Here is a 17,159-nt window from a genome sequence, read left to right as displayed (position 1 = left end):
TGAATCCTGCATAAATGTGGCTTATTAAGAAAAGTAACAGCATTTCCAGGAATCTCTTACAGCATTACAAAAGGTAGATCAGCAATCTATTGGCAAACCAAAAAAAAGAGCGTAAGTGATGTTCTAGCTCAGATGCTGCATTGCAGAGAGAGACTGAGCGCTCCTCTATTATTCAGCTGTGTGTGGAACTGATCTGTCCAGCTGTTGGTTTATAATTGCTGGAATATGACAGTCCACACCACTACTGTCACACAGCAACACCCTATAACACCCAGAAACCCTAGCAATACTCTAAAACACTCAAAACACCCTAGCAACTGCATAACAAAACTAAAACAACTAAAACAAATGTTGACTTAGCAACTGCATAGTTGCATTGTAAAAAAAAAAAAACAACACCCTAGAAAGCACAACACCCTATAACACTCAAAATACTCCAGCAACAGCATTGCAACACTCTAAAACATACAAGTTGTCTCATGAAACATACTAATAACAGCATAGCAAAACACCTTAATAACACTCTAACACCCTACCAACCACTTGGGATGTCACCTAAACCACATGAGCGTCAGCACTGAAACACTCTAAGAATGTACAATCATTAGAAAAATACCTCAACAACACTCAAACACCCTAGAAACCACAAACCAACTGTAAAACACTCAAACCACTTTAACAACACTCACAACTCTCCAAACACCCTAGAAACATTCTAAAACACTGCAAACACCCTAACAACACTTAAAAACACCTCAAACACCCTGGAAACACTCCAGAAACATAGCAACAAAACACCCTAGCAACAATCTAAAACATTCCAAACACCCTAGCAACACTTTAAAATGCTCCAAACAACCTAGCAACATTCTAAAAACTCCAAACACCCTAGCAACATTCTAAAAACTCCAAACACCCTAGCAACAATCTAAAACACATCAAATACCCTAGCAACACTCTAAAAATACACCAAACACCCTAGTAACACTTTAAAAACACTGTAAAAACATCCTAAAATGCTCAAAACACCCTAAATAACATTCTAAAAATATTCCGAACACCATAGCAACATGCTTATAACACTCAAAACACCCTAGCAACGATTTAAAATTCTCCAAACACCCAAGCAACACTTTAAAAACACAATAAAACCATTCTAAAACGCTCAAAACACCCTAATAACATTCTAAAAATATTCCAAACACCATAGCAACATGCTAAAAACACTCAAAACACCCTAGCAACAATCTAAAATACTCCAAACACACTAGCAACTCTCTAAAAACGCGCAAATCACCCTAGCAACAATCTAAAATATTTCAAACACCCTAGAAACATTAAAAAAAAAAAACAAACACCCTAGCAACAATCTAAAATACTCCAAACATACTAGTGACACTTTAAAATGCTCCAAACACCCTAGCAACACTTTAAAAACACCATAAAAACATTCTAAAATGCTCAAAACACCCCAGCAACACTCTAAAAACACTCCAAACACCCTAGCATAGCAACATTCTAAAATACTCCAAACACCCTAGCAACACTCTTAAAAACATTCAAAACACCACTGCAACATTCTAAAACACTCCAAACACCACAGGAACACTCCACAAACACCAAAAACACCCTAGCAACACTCTAAAAACACTCAAAACACCCTAGTACCATTACAAAATACTCCAAACGCCCTAACACTTAAAAACTTTCAAACACCCTAGCAACACTCTAAAAATCCTCCAAACACCAAGATTCTAAAACACTCCAAACACCCTCACAACACCCTAGAAACACTCTAAAAACACCCTAGCAACATTCTAAAATACTTCAAACACCCTAGCAACTCTCTAAATGCTCAGGACACATTCTAAAATATTCCAAAAACACTCACAACATTCTAAAATACTCCAAACAGCCTAACAACCCTATAACACACTAAAAACACTAACAACATTCTAAAATACTCCACACCCTAGCCACACTCTAAAAACACTCGAAAACATCAAGCAAACGCACTCAAAACACCCAGGGACAGTTTTGCTTGGCCAAACAAAGACATAAGCACAGAAACAAACACAACAGGCGTGCTGATCAATAGGGGCATAACTAAATTTTATCTACTCACCAAATGCAATACTGATTCCTATTGTGAGAAGTTTATTTCAGAATAATAAGGCTCAAAGCCAGAGAGCTGATGGAGGTGTTTCAGGGAAAGATTAACAATCACACAGAGGAGGAACACTGAGATTACGGCTGATAACCATCAGGGCTTTGAAAACAAAACACGACTCACTGAGAGTAGAGACGCTTTTTGATACCGCAGATGTTTTGATACTCATGAACACCAAATAAGTGAGCCTGGAGAGAATCCGAGAGGCCTGTAGGGTTAATATGATCCACAGCTGGAGATGTCAAAGGTGTGAGCCGGTTTGGAGGTGTTTGGCCCGGCTGATGGAGAACCTCTTCGCGCTGCCAGAGCTCTCCGGCTCATAATAAGATTGGCATCTGAGCCATTACACCTCAGAGCCTTTCAATCACTACAAGTGAATAACTCCAGCACCCGACCTCACAGAAGATAAACGGCACTACAAAATACAAGCAACACTTACTCAAGCATGTGAGAGAGCGCCGGAAACTCTAAGGCCCGAAACATATTCTATGTGTGTATGTGAATGAAGATGCTTCTAGCTACACAGGATTGATTTCATGCATCATTGCATTCAGTAATGCATCAGCTTTGCATGTCTGTCTGATTCTGATGTATTTTTTTGTATGAAACCATGCCTCTCAAAGCTCAAAACATTCAGCTCACAGAGCAACTCACGATGCTACCTGCATTAAAAAAATGAGCTGCTAGGAGTGAAAAATGAAATAATTCTATATTTGTCTCTTCTATAGTTGTGCAGGGCCTTCAATGCTCATTCAGGGACAGAGAGAGAGCAAAACAATGACATTGATGTCATGCTGGCAAGGCCAGTTTTAGTGATGTGCCTGTAAACATTAATGAGACTGGGAGAAACTGATGATCAGGGTCACAGGGTCAGAGAAACACTCCTCTTCTGTTTTCGCCTCATCAATAAACGATTCTCATTTCAGCCTAACTCTTCACGCTTCTCACTGGCAACTAATAGAAATAAAACTTTTCTAAAATATATTCCTATTAAAAGAACAGAAATAAAACAAATGTAATACAAAAACGAAAAAATCTTGGCAATGCTTTTCACATGGGAGATGCTTTCAGCAGGAATGAACTTGAAAAGCCCAAAAGAAAAAGAGCGTAAAGGATCCCTTAAGACTCTCCTATTTCTTTTGTGATTCAGAGTTCGTCTAGACTTGGTCTTAAAAAAAAAAAAGTAATAAATAAATAAATGATACAATAAAACGGCAGCAGCAATGATCAGAATGCAAATAAAATAAAATAAAATAAAATAAAAAAACAGGGAAACACTGACCAAAATAAAACAAAATAAAATAAAATAATAAAATAAAAAAATAAAAAAATAATAATAAAAAAAACAAGGAAAACGCTGACCAAAATGAAATAAAAAATAAATAAATAAATAAATAATAATAATAAAAAAAAAATAAATAGTAAAATAATAATAAAAAAAACCCAAACCAAACCAAAACAAAACAAAACAAAACAAAACAAAAAAAAAAAAAAAAAAAAAAAAAACAGGGAAAATGCTGGCCAAAATAAAATAAAATAATAAAATTAAAAAATAAAAAACAGGGAAAACACTGACCAAAATGAAAAAAAAAAAAAAGAAATAAATTGAAATGAAATGAAATGAAATAAAATGAAATAAAAAAAACAGGGAAAATGCTGACTAAAATAAAATAAAATAAAATAAAATAAAATAAAATAAAAAATAATTAAACAATTAAATAAAATAAAAGTGGGAAAATGCTGACCAAAATAAAATAAAATAAAATAACAAGGAAAATACTGACCAAAAAAAATCGTTAAAAAAAATAATAATAATATACTAATATTTATAAGATATTAAAAATATTAAAAACTTCGGTAACACTTTATTTTACAGTTTCTTAACTAGTTGCTTATTAGCATCCATATTACTACAATATTAGCCATTTATTAGTACTAATTAAGCACATATTAATGCCTTATTCTACAGCCCTAATCCTACCCAATGCCTAAACTTAACTATGTTTTTAACTATTATTAACCAGCAAATTAGAATTTTTTTGAGAGAAAAGTTGTTGTTAATAGTGAATAAGTGCACCCTATTCTAAAGTGTTACCTGAACTTTATTAGTACAGTGTATAAATGTTACTAAAGCAACCCTGAATAACACAAGAGTTCATGACTACCCAAGACACTGCAATCTGTTGCAATGAAACTACAGTTCCCTTTAGGAGATTCTAATCCGACAATAATCAGATCTGTTTTTTGATTTTACAATGGGGGCATTTCAAGGAACATCTCATGCAAAACACTTCAAACCACGTGATTTATTCAAACAGGTCAACCCTCAATCACAGAGAACGGAGCATCTTGAGGAACCTTTTTCCCCTCTTTGTTTGTTTCTTTTACGCTTATTTTTTTTTATAAAGTTCATTCTGAATCACAAGAGGCCTGCAACAACAGCAAGCGGCGAGCGAACAACAAATGTCATCATGTGCAAATTGAGTCACACTGGCTGAATGGAGAGCAGCTCTCAGCCCGAGAAAGGTCACGCTCACCAAACTACACAGAGAGACTGAGGAAACAAGAGCGAGAATCAGCTACTATCAGAAAGACACGATGTCCTCCGGCAGCGCGAGGAGGAAGCAGCCGAAGCGTTTTATAAGCAGATGAAATGCTGACATCACAAAAGCCAATCTCTGGAGGTAAAAATCACAAACTTTATGAGACTTTATGCGGGGCAGAGACGTGCTCTTAATAATGCATTGCAAACTTTTACGCCGAAACCACGCTCATAAAAACTGCAGTTTACAACGAAAGCACCTCCAGCTCTCCAGAGGATGAGATTTAATCTAGCGAGTTTTTTGAAACACAAAACTATCCTGAGTTACAATGTTTCTTTCTCTCACCACGGGGGAAAACATAAAAGGTGAATTAACAAAAAAAAAAAAAAAAAAAAAAAAAAAAAAAAACACACAACTTTAGCATACTTTACTACGCAAAACTCAGTGTCTTACACACATAATGTAGTCCAAATTCAAACTAAATAAAGAAATAAATTCACATAAAATACATGAAATAATGCATAATTATTTTGTTATTTAACACTATAATTAAACTATTATTTTATATTATAATTATTTTAAATATTTATAAAAAATAAAATAAATACAATTACAATAAAATAAAAAAAATAAGACAAAAACATAAAACTACCAACATTTTAACTAGAATGAAAATTAAATAAAATGATAAACAGCACATAAATATTAAAAAGTATACTAGCACAGCATATAAATAATACTAATGACTATCCAAGACACAATGAACATTGCAATAAAACTACAGTTCTATGGCATAAAACCCTTCAGGAGTTTCTAATCTGACAATAATCAACTTTGTTTATTGATTTTACAATGGGGGCATTTCAAGGAACATCTCATTCAAAACACTTCAAACTACAAAATTCAATTCAGTCCAAATTCAAACTAAATAAATAAATAAATTCACATAAAATACATTAAATAATAATAAATTATTTTATTACTTCACATTATAATTAAAATGATTTTATTATTTTATATTATTATTATTATTATTACTATTATTCATCATATAACAGAATAAAATAAAAGCAAAAGCATAACATTACAATAAAATACATATTTTTTAAAATAAACAAATAAAATGACTTTTTTTCTTTTTATTCTGCAGGGAGACATTCATTTGGCTGCTGAAAACTTATTTTTTATTTATACATGTGTGTGTTTTTGCATATACGAAGAATTCATTTGCAAAAACAGATAACTCCATTTTTAACAATTTTCAATTTTCAAATTTTTTTTTTTACTGTATATTTGAATACCTAAAAAATACACCTAACTAACACAATAAAACATGATAACATTTTTTTATTATTTATTATTTTATATATAAAAATGGATATATAAAAATAATATTACTGTATTTTTGATCAAATAAACGCATGCTGAGAATTAGGATTTTCAAAAACAAATCTGACTCTAAACATTTTTAAGAATATCATGTGAATTTATGGGTGTGACTGTGGCATTACCTGCTTTGCAAAATTACTATAATTAACTGGGTGCTAAAACAACACTATTAGCAGGTAAAGTTCCTAACGAGAGACGTGTTGAAGAGATGACAGGTTTTGGGATAAAAATATGTTGCAGGATCACATTTCTGACTAATTTGGGACACTTTCTTGAGAAACAGATCAAAGATGGCAGCTCAAACGTCAGCTGATTTTAAAACGAATTCAGAGTCGGCAAAGTTAATCCAGACGGGAAACGAGAGCGCTTGTGATGTGTGAAGACGGCACCATATTCAGATTTTATGCAAGCCGGAAAAACTACTATGCATAAAAGAACTGATGTATTGAAAACTGATTATAAACTACATGTACATGAATGCTAGAAAACTGCATCCATATTTACGCTGTAAAACTGAAATCCACAGTTTAACGCTATAATTACGTGGCTTTCACACGGTTGTCAGTATAGCACCTGTAATAATGGGCCTTTTCTCCAACACACACACAGCTACTTCATTAACATAAGTGTTAATTCACCTGGATAAACAAACACATCAGCATCATGTGAAATCTAATCTAGGACTGTCCATTATCTGAGCGCAGGTGTCTTCATTCCACATCACCTGCATTCTGTGATGAATGTGACTGAAGGTGTTAATCACATTCTGGAAGAAATAGAAACACTATTTCAGGCGCGTTCGACTGATTCCCAGCAGTTCACAGTACGGGCCTGTTCATTAAGAGCATATATTTACACCACGACAAGATGCTACAACAAAACAGATTCACCCACACAAAAACACCCATTAATATCGAGTGTGAACATTCACTGCTTGACAAAGTGCTATATTTTCCATTCATCTTCACAGTATTTTTTGTACAAGCCATTTAACATCCAAACACCCAGAATAAATATTTATAGCACAAATTTAAGGCTTTGTAGACAAATACCGCTTAGGGTATGATTAATCGTAATATTCTACATTTTAAAATATTAATTAATTAAAAATTATTTAAAAGTAATTTAATTTCATATAATTAGTCACTGCGTCACATTGCTCTCGGTATGGAAAGGAAACAATTTACGGCTTTGCTAACACATAAATATTAGCTAACTGTAATTAATTTAAATAAAAACCATATTTTATCTAATGTAATGTAATCTAATTTATTTTAATCATTTTTTTTTAAATGACGAATTTAAATCCAATCTAAATTCTAAATTAAATTAAATTAAAAAGTAAATTTAAAATTGCTGTGAGCCAATTTAGGCTTTGTATGATGCAAACAATTATAGAAGAAGGCAAATACAGCTTCGGGTATGACGCAAACAATTATATAAATGTTTTCAAATACAGAAATAAATCAAACTAAAAATTAAATTTCAATTCAAACTGAATTTAATCTAAATTTTAAATGTAACAATTTTATTATTTGATGAAAAACAAATATAATATTTCATAAAAATGCTGCTCAAAGTATGATATAATTAATAATCTAAATGTTAAAAAATGTGTTAATTTCAATTAATGATTAAATAAAATAAAATAAAATTAAATGACCTGATTTTCACCTGTATATCGAGTTGCTGCGTCACATTGCTGTCGGTGTGAAAATGGAGTCAGTGAGCAGTAGGGCACATCAAACAAACGCTTATCCGCCTCCATCAGTGACGCCCACTAAGTGCGTTACAGAGAGGGTGGCTGTACATTGTTTTTCTGCGGTCTCAGGCACCTGTTGACTCCACTTTCCCACACCTGCAGGTGCAGGGTCTTCCATCAGCGCTCCGGCACGCAGGTGGCTGCTGCGAGACTCTATGAATTCCAATATGAAAGCCTGACCCCCGACCTCTGCGCCAATCAAACTCTGACACACAAATCCAACACAAACCCAGCAGAGGAATACACCAGGAATGTGTTAGTCACTTGGAGAAATCCAAACATTACATCCTGCCACGTCTACAATCCCGGTACAGACAGCCAGGAAAATAACTTAGAATTTATGAGATCTTATTTCTCATAACATCAGAACTTCTCATCACATTCGCTAATCTGAAGAGCTGCGGCCTATTTTATCTCCAACAACAGATTACCACACTTTCTGTGAGTGCTCCTCACACGTGCACAAGGGTGATATGGGTGGTGATATTTGGCGCACTGCTGTCCTCAACAGGACACATGGTTTCAGGTATCATTTATGGGAGTTATGCACCAAAAATAACAACAGAACGAACTCATGCCTGCCCAGTGCTGGGTAGATTACTTACAAATTGTAGTCCGTTACAAAGAACAATGAATATGCAAACTTCAATTAAATATATTAGTGTATGTGAAAGAGGATTGGCAGACAATTTGGCATTTTAACGTGTTTGAAAGACAAAGATAAAGACTTGTGTGAATAATATGTAATCATGTAATCAATAAAAAAGGTAACTGTAGTCTGATTTAAAAATGTAATCCAATTACAAGTACTTAATTTTTGGAATCTGATTATGTAATCCAGATTACATGTAATCCAATTACAAGTATATATTTTTTAAATCAGATTATTTAATTCAGATTACAAGTAATCCAGTTACAAGTACTTAATTTTTAACCTGATTCCATAATCCAGATTACTCTACATGTAATCTAACTACAAGTACACAATTTTTGAAATCTGATTACAAAACCCATATTACTTATAATTTAGTTACAAGTACCTAATTTTTTAAAATCTGATGACATAATCAAGATTAAAAGTAATCAAACTAAAAGTTCTTAATTTTTGGAATCTGATTACATAATTCAGATTACATGTAATTACGTAATCCAGATTACATGTACAAGTACTTAATTTTTGGAATCTAATCTAATTTTTGGAATCTAATCTTAATTTTTTAAATGTAATTATGTAATCCATATTGCATGTAATCCAATTAAAAGTACTTATTTTTTTTTTTATCTGATTATGTAATCCAGATTAAATGTAATCACTTAATTTTTGGAATCTGATTTCACTTAATTTTTAGAATCTGATTGTGTAATCCAGATTACCTGTAATGCAGTTACAAGTACAGTACTGAATTTTTAAATCCAGTTTACATGTAATTCAATTACAAGTACTTAACTTTTGGAATCGGATTACTTAATCCAGATTACATGTAGTCCAGTTACAAGTACTTAATATTTGTAATCAGATTACTTGTAATCAGATTACAAGTACTTTACTTTTGGAATCTGATTGCATAATTCAGATCACATGTAATCCAGTTACAAGTACTTAATTTTTGGAATTAGATTACATAAATCAGATTACTAATTCAGTTACACTGTTCCTGCCTCAACATAAAAAATGACAATAACACTGTGAAACAAGATAACGGTTGGTTCAGATCAGGAACTCTCAGAAAACTCTCCAAGTCTGCGACAGGAAACTCAGGTCTGACTTCCTGCTGGCTGTGAAAGCTCGCTAAACCTTCATCTTCACAGTCACGCTGGACGCGGTTTGGCAGAGGAGTTGAGAAGAGAGGCATGAATAAAACAAAACACAACAAGAGAGGCATGCGCACACACACACACACACACACACACACACACACCAAGATTCATAATTCATGGCTTTCATTTCAGCAGCCGCCACACTTCTGATAGAGCGAGAACAGAGCGAATACACGCAGGTGCACATGGAAACACTACATGCCCAACACACACACTAACTGATGTTGCACTGATGGGGAAAAAATATTCGCAAACATTCTTGGCCAATTCTGACTGCTGTTTCCAAGCAACAGCAGCATGTGTTGAAGAGAGAGAGTTAATGTAAGCGATGCTCCCTCAACACGACTGCACATTTCTCATGTTGCTCCAGCGCAAAATGAAAAATAGAAAATCTGCACAGAAGCCTGACTCAACTAAGTGAGGACAAAAACTTGCTAAATGAATGAACAGCATTTCAACTAGTTCATTATAAGTCAACATCAAACCTCCCCGGCAACTCATTTTACTTCCAGAAAACAGTGCTGACACCAAGTCGTCCTAACCAAACAACTTAGCATTGAGCAACAGGACTTCTGTTGCATCAGTACTTGAGGTCTGACCAGCAGAAACAGGTTTTGCTAAAGAAGAGCAGCATTATAGGGAACACCAGTTAGCATGTCTACTTACTTATTTTGCATCATGTTCATTATGACCCAGTCAGCAGGATAGACGTTCTTCCCAATGAGATCCTTGAACATGATAAACGTCTCCATGAGGAAATCCTAAAGAAGAGTCACAATGTTTGGGATGAATCGGACATGACGACTAAATGCAAAATGACATCTACTCATTTTTTTTTTTTTTTTTAATTAGAACTATGTAGGTATGGATACATAACTAAAACATTTAAATGTATTAATGCAGTTTTAATTGATTTTATGTTTATGATTTATATATAAAATAAAATGAAATTTAATTAAATATTTATCTAAACTATTAAATACATTTATCTAAAAACATTAAACATATTAAATGCATATGCATGGGTCAAAGATAAATTTATTATTATTTAATAATACTTAATATTATTTAATAAACTAATATGTATTATGTGTTTTTAAACAATATTTTTTATAAAAAAAAAAAATATTTATTGTTCATTTAGCTTTAAATGTTTTTCTTCTGAGAAAAAAAAAAAAAAAAAAAAAAAAAAACTATCACACATTTTACCATGATTTACAGAAGACACTAAAATATAAATTGGTGTAACAATAAATTATATACCAAATAATCATGTCAGGCATATTTACAAAAGGAATAATTAAATGACATTAAAAAAGGTTGACGGATTCACAATGCAGCACTAAAATGCTAATTAATTGACATTTTAAATCTTTAATCTTTGCCACTATCCACTACATTTTACCTATTTGTCAGCAAGAAGCTTTTAATCATTTTAAATATAATTAAAATTTAATATGATCACTTTATCATTAATATATTTTGATAAGTGCAGGTCAGAATAAGCACGTCTTTTCATTTTTGTCATAAATGTGTTACACTGAATGATGATAGAACATTAAATTCACCCATATTTTCACAATATTTGAAACATTAAAGCATAAACTTTATTTTTATGTTACATGTTATATTTGCTTGTGTATATAAAATCAGTGGGTGTAAAGAGTATTTCATGAAGTTTTTCTTGGCGTTGAAGGGAAACTCACCACCACGTCTGTGCGCATCTTCCCAAAGGTGCTGATGAGATGGGTGTAGTGATAGTCGTCCATCTGCCGCAGAGTACCGGTCATACACGCCACAAAACTGCCCTGCAAAAAGAAACGGATAACTGATCAGTGACAGCAGAACACCTGGAGCACCTGTCAATCAAACTCTGACAAGAGCAAAGACCTGCTGTTAAAGGGCCATAAACCCTTCAAATCAACCGCACACACATACAGCACATTACGGTCACTCTATGAGGAACTTCAATGAGAGACAGAACAAAATGAAGACGTGCAGCAATTCCAAAAAGAATTTCTCATTTACAGCACTTCTGACAGAAAGTAACGTGCTGAACAGTGAGTGTTTGACATCAATATTTCTCCAATCTGATTACGGCAGTCAGAGACACACTGAAGGAATCTAATGATACTTCCACTTTCCCACATACGGGAATTGGGACCAATATAACATGCAATTAACCAGAAACCAATTGCTAAGAAATGAAACGGAGGGGAAAAACTTATTTAAGATTCAAAACACAACAAAAAGGCAGTAAAACACCTCAAACAAGCAGTGTGAATCAAATCTGTGCAGCGTATTAGAAAATGTCACATTACCTGCTGAGGAAACTATTCAAATGTCATTTATGTAACATTAAAGATATGCAAGTAGGAGAGAAGGTTAATAACTTATAGGACAAAACCTCTTATACTATAAAACCTGACAATTAGCAAAGGCTTCAAGTTTCTTCAAATCATATAATAATTATTGCTGAAGACATGTTTGACCTTCTAGGTAAAATAGGTGCACATATTTTGTCACTTTAAAGCAACATTTTAAAAATGCATTTATGTGTCATTCATATCAAACGCAAAAACAATATTTAAAGCTTGCAGTTATTGTCAAAAGTTCGGAAACATGTTTTTAAATAAGTGTCTTATACTCAAATAAAATATTTAAATGACATTTAAAACAATAATATTGTGAATATATAAATAAATATAAATAACTATTTTCTATTTGAATATATTTTTTAAAAGCCATGGGCTTTTATTAATCAAATTTCTAATTGTAATTACAATTACAGATGCCACAGCTATGTAATCGGTCAAATGCACAATTAAAAAAAAAAAAAAAATTCCACTTACATTATTCTGCTTAAGACGTGTGTATGAGAGAGAGAGTGTGTATTTTTCCTACAGGTTATCTTTTCTCATTGTTTTAATTTTTACATTTTTATTTTTTATATTTAAAGAAGAAACTATATATAAAAATGTGGCACGCAGTTGCTTCAAACAATCGTATAAAGCCATTCAAAACATCATTCAATGTAAATTGTGATAATCCTAATTAATAATCGCAATTACAATTTCAAGGGAATAATCAACAATTATGATCTATCTATCTATCTATCTATCTATCTATCTATCTATCTATCTATCTATCTATCTCTCTCTATCTCTATATATCTGTCTATCTATCTATCTATCTATATATATCTATATATATCTATATATATCTATATATATATATATATATATATATATATATATATATATATATATATATATATATATATATATATCTATATATATATATTTATATATCTATATATCTATATCTATCTATATATATATATATATACATATACATATATATACATATACATATATGCATATATACATACAACATTCATAAGTTAAGCACATTTATCAGCAATTTCTTAATAGCATATAGCAAATAAAAAAAATTAATTAAAAAGACATATATAAAACAAATTTTAAAGAAGATTTATGAAGTACAATTTAAAGTACGCAGAATGTTTAAAAATAATAATTTTTATTACTATTACAGCAAAACATCTTAAATTTCATTATGCATTATCCAGTTTCTCGCTCTATCTTGTCTTTTAAAAACTGCCTTTCCAAAAACAGTTCAATTAAAAGGGTCAGAACAAGGGTGGCAAATTGAAAATTAAGCTTTTGATGGAAGAAACCTTGACTAACATTATGAGTGGACTTGAGGGAGGAAAAAAATAATAATTAAGGACGACAACGTGTAGGAGTCGTATTAGTTTAAAAGCCACTTCATTCATCCTCGCTAATTTGCAGCCATCTGAAAGCAGGAAGAAAATTTCCAGCAGATTCCACATGAGCAAACACTGCGAACAGCAACCAGCCGCACGCGAAGCCTTTGCACTCTGAAAGTGTGACCGGGGCTATTCCGCGTTTCCTCGCGTTGGGTTTGATTTTCATTTGCAAGTCTTTCCTGCAGCGGTAATTAGGTCTGGCCTACATAACTCAGCAGAAACACACAGCGCATGTTCATGACAAACTCCCCTCTTTCTCTCTCTCCGTCTCACCTTTTGAAGGAATCAACGAAGAGACTAAGACTGAAGAGGTAAAGCTGGGGTCTTCCGTGAAATATTCATGCTTATCAACACGTTTGGCAGCTGACGTTACGGTATTTCAGAGGTGCTGCATAAAGGTTATTTTCCTGGCTGTGTAAAGACACAGTAAACACAGTTAGCCTGGAGTCAGAGATTAACGCCTCGCGGTTCTGCTAATGCGGTTCGATGGCTAATATTTATGTTTACTGAACATCCTATCTGAGCTTTTGTGTTTGAACAGGACTCATAATGACAGACAACACCAGCATCACACAACACAACACGAATGCCGTGAGGTCAAGATAACTCCGCTTTAGACCAATGTATAATTTACTCACCTAACTATTAGCTTCATTATCAAAAACGATGGTTAAGGTGTTGAAGAAAGACTCAGACTTTTCTTTTACAGCAAAAAAGTGCTGACAGCTTACACTGATACTTAAAAACAGAGAAGATAAAATGACATGAAGGACAAACGATAGGTCAGTTCTTATTATATTAATATTTAAAGAGTAATTGAGGATTACACGAGTGATTTGGGTGATGGACAGATGAGATTCATGAATGGAAACGCTGGCAGAAAAAGCCTCAGTAATTCAGAGCCAGAAATGTTTCTTCTACACGCAGCCAAAACTGAATGAAAGTGCCAATAAATGCTGGCTTCAAATGAGTCCAAACCAGCAGCCGTTCACGTCTGAAATGAGTGACGCACAGATATCGTGTCCTGCTGTGAGATCTGAAGTGAGGAATAATAGCTCTCTCATTCACTCGCTCCTTCAGTATGTGTAAGCGTGCCATTACTCGTGATGAAGAATCCTGCTTTTTTTTACTAAAAGATAACAGATTCCTGCTGTGTATTACTCAAGGAGGAATTACACTTGATTGAGTTGATCTGCAGTGGAGTCCTTCAATCACCTGATCACACGGACACACGATCTGCACTTCAGAAATGTGTCAAAGTGACCAGATGAGCCGAAGAAGTCTTTAAACAAAACCTCTACACTACATACAGTACAACCCGTCCAACGGCACAATCGGAAAAGAAAAATGGATAGACAGACAGATAGACAAAAGATTGATGAAAGGTTAAAAAAAAAAAAAAAAAAAATTGAAGGAAGCAAAGAAGAACAATAAATGAATGGAAGAAAAATGAAAATGAAAATAAACGGAGAATGAAAGTAAAAATAGAAGGATGGATGGATGGATGGATGGATGGATGGATGGATGGATGGATGGAAAGTAAACAATGGAGGGACAGACGGACGGACAGACGGATGGAAATTAAAACAATAAAAGGATGGATGGAAAGTAAACAATGGATGGATAGATGGATGAAAAAACAAATGGATGGAAAAAAAACAATAAATGGACAGATGGATGGAAAGTAAACAATGGAAGGATGGATAGATGGATAAAAAAACAAATGGATGGAAAGAAAAACAAATGATGGATGGATGGATGGATGGGAGGATGGAAGGAAGGAAATTTAAACAATGGATGGATAGATGGATGGATGGATGAATGGATGCATGGATGGATGGATAGAAAAAAAATGGATGGATAAAAGGGAAGTAATTAAACAAATGGATTATGGCGGGATGGATAAAAACAAATGGATGGAGGGACGTATATAAAAAATGGATGGATGGATGGGTGAAAATGGACGATGGTTGGATGGAAGAAAAAATAAATTGATTGAAGGAAAATAAATGGAGAATGAAAGTAAAATTGGATGGATGGATGAAAGAAAGAAAGGAAAACAAAACAAATGGATGGATAAAAAAGAAAAACAAAAAGATGGATGGATGAAAAAACAAATGAATGGATGGAAAGAAAAACAATAAATGGATGGATGGATGATGGATGGATGGATGGGAGGATGGGAGGATGGAAGGATGGGAAATTAAACAATGGACAGATAGATGGATGGATGGATGAATGGATGCATGGATGGATGGATAGAAAAAAATGGATGGATAAAAGGGAAGTAATTAAACAAATGGATTATGGCGGGATGGATAAAAACAAATGGATGGAGGAATGTATATAAAAAATGGATGGATGGATGGATGGATGGATGGGTGAAATAATGGACGATGGTTGGATGGAAGAAAAAATGAATTGATTGAAGGAAAATAAATGGAGAATGAAAGTAAAAATGGATGGATGGATGAAAGAAAGAAAGGAAAACAAAACAAAAATGGATGGATAAAAAAGAAAAACAAAAAGATGGATGGATGAAAAAACAAATGGATGGATGGAAAGAAAAACAATAAATGGATGGATGGATGGATGGATGATGGATGGAAAAAAATGGATGGACGGATGGATGAAAAAACAATAAATGGACGGATGGAAGGTAAGTAATTAAATAGATGGAGGGATGGATAAAAAACAAATGGATGGATGGATGGATGGGTGAAATAATGGATGATGGATAGATGGAAGAAAGAAAAACAGATGGATGGAAAGAAAGAAAAAAAATGATGGATGGAAAAACAACGAATGGACGGATGGAAAGAAAAACTAAATGGATGAAGGAAACTAAAAAAAATGGAGAATAAAAGTAAAAATAGATGGATGGATGGAAGTAAACAATGGATGGATAAAAAAGGAAAACAAATGGATGAATAGAAAGAAAAACAAATGAATGAATGGAAAGTAAACAATGGACAGATGGATGAATGGATGGATGGATAAGAAAAAAGTAAGAAGAAAAATGGATGGATGGTACAAAAAAAAATGAATGGATGGATGGAAGGGAGGAAAGAAAGGAAAAAAAAAAACATGGATGATTCCTAAAAAGAATCAAAGAAAACAAAAAATGGAAGGATTGGAAGAAAAAGGTGGATGGATGATGGACAGAAAGAAAAAAACAATAGATGAATGGACTGATGAAACAACGTCTGCAGAAGTGCAGCTTTTAGACTGTGACACGAACATCATGAATGAATGGTTATATGATGGAAAAGGCATTTCATTTAGATCATGTGCTAGTTTGAGTTCAGATGACAGGCCTCTCTTTCTCTCTCTCTCTCTATGAGCGGACGGGAATCCTGCAGCCGATTCACTCTCATCTCGGCAGACAGAGACAAAGGCTGCATCCTCTAAGGTTCATCTCTCCCTTCATCTGTGTTGTGCTCCTCAGCCCGTTGCCATGGAAACTGTTTTCTTAAGGAGGTCGATCAAATAAAAGTCAGGGAAAAAGAATGAGATCTTGCTCAAGAGTTTCCCAGACTTCAGCTCCAGAGATTCCTCAAGGTCAGTCTGTTCCGTAGAACGGTGGCTTGAGTCTGTGCAACACCAGCAAACAGTCAAGCAAACGTAACATGTCCAGACAAGACTGAAAGTCTGGAAACCGTACCAACACTTTATGGGAGTGGC

General features: G+C 33.6%; 1 protein-coding gene across 2 annotated transcripts in view; it reads right to left on the bottom strand.

The window, feature by feature from the left end:
* The window catches only part of dock1 (dedicator of cytokinesis 1), a 302,275-nt gene that overhangs the window by 96,637 nt on the left and 188,479 nt on the right, over nt 1-17,159 (bottom strand). For both annotated transcript variants that reach the window (XM_051123710.1, XM_051123711.1), the window contains exons 28-29: nt 11,389-11,490; nt 10,349-10,443 (exon numbers count right to left, since the gene is read on the bottom strand). In XM_051123710.1, the coding sequence (XP_050979667.1) occupies nt 10,349-10,443; nt 11,389-11,490 (197 nt within the window). The remainder of the gene's footprint in view (nt 1-10,348; nt 10,444-11,388; nt 11,491-17,159) is intronic.

This window comes from Labeo rohita, chromosome 12 (genome assembly GCF_022985175.1).
Source record: "Labeo rohita strain BAU-BD-2019 chromosome 12, IGBB_LRoh.1.0, whole genome shotgun sequence".
Taxonomy (NCBI): domain Eukaryota; kingdom Metazoa; phylum Chordata; class Actinopteri; order Cypriniformes; family Cyprinidae; genus Labeo; species Labeo rohita.
This window is presented reverse-complemented; position numbering and strand designations above follow the sequence as displayed.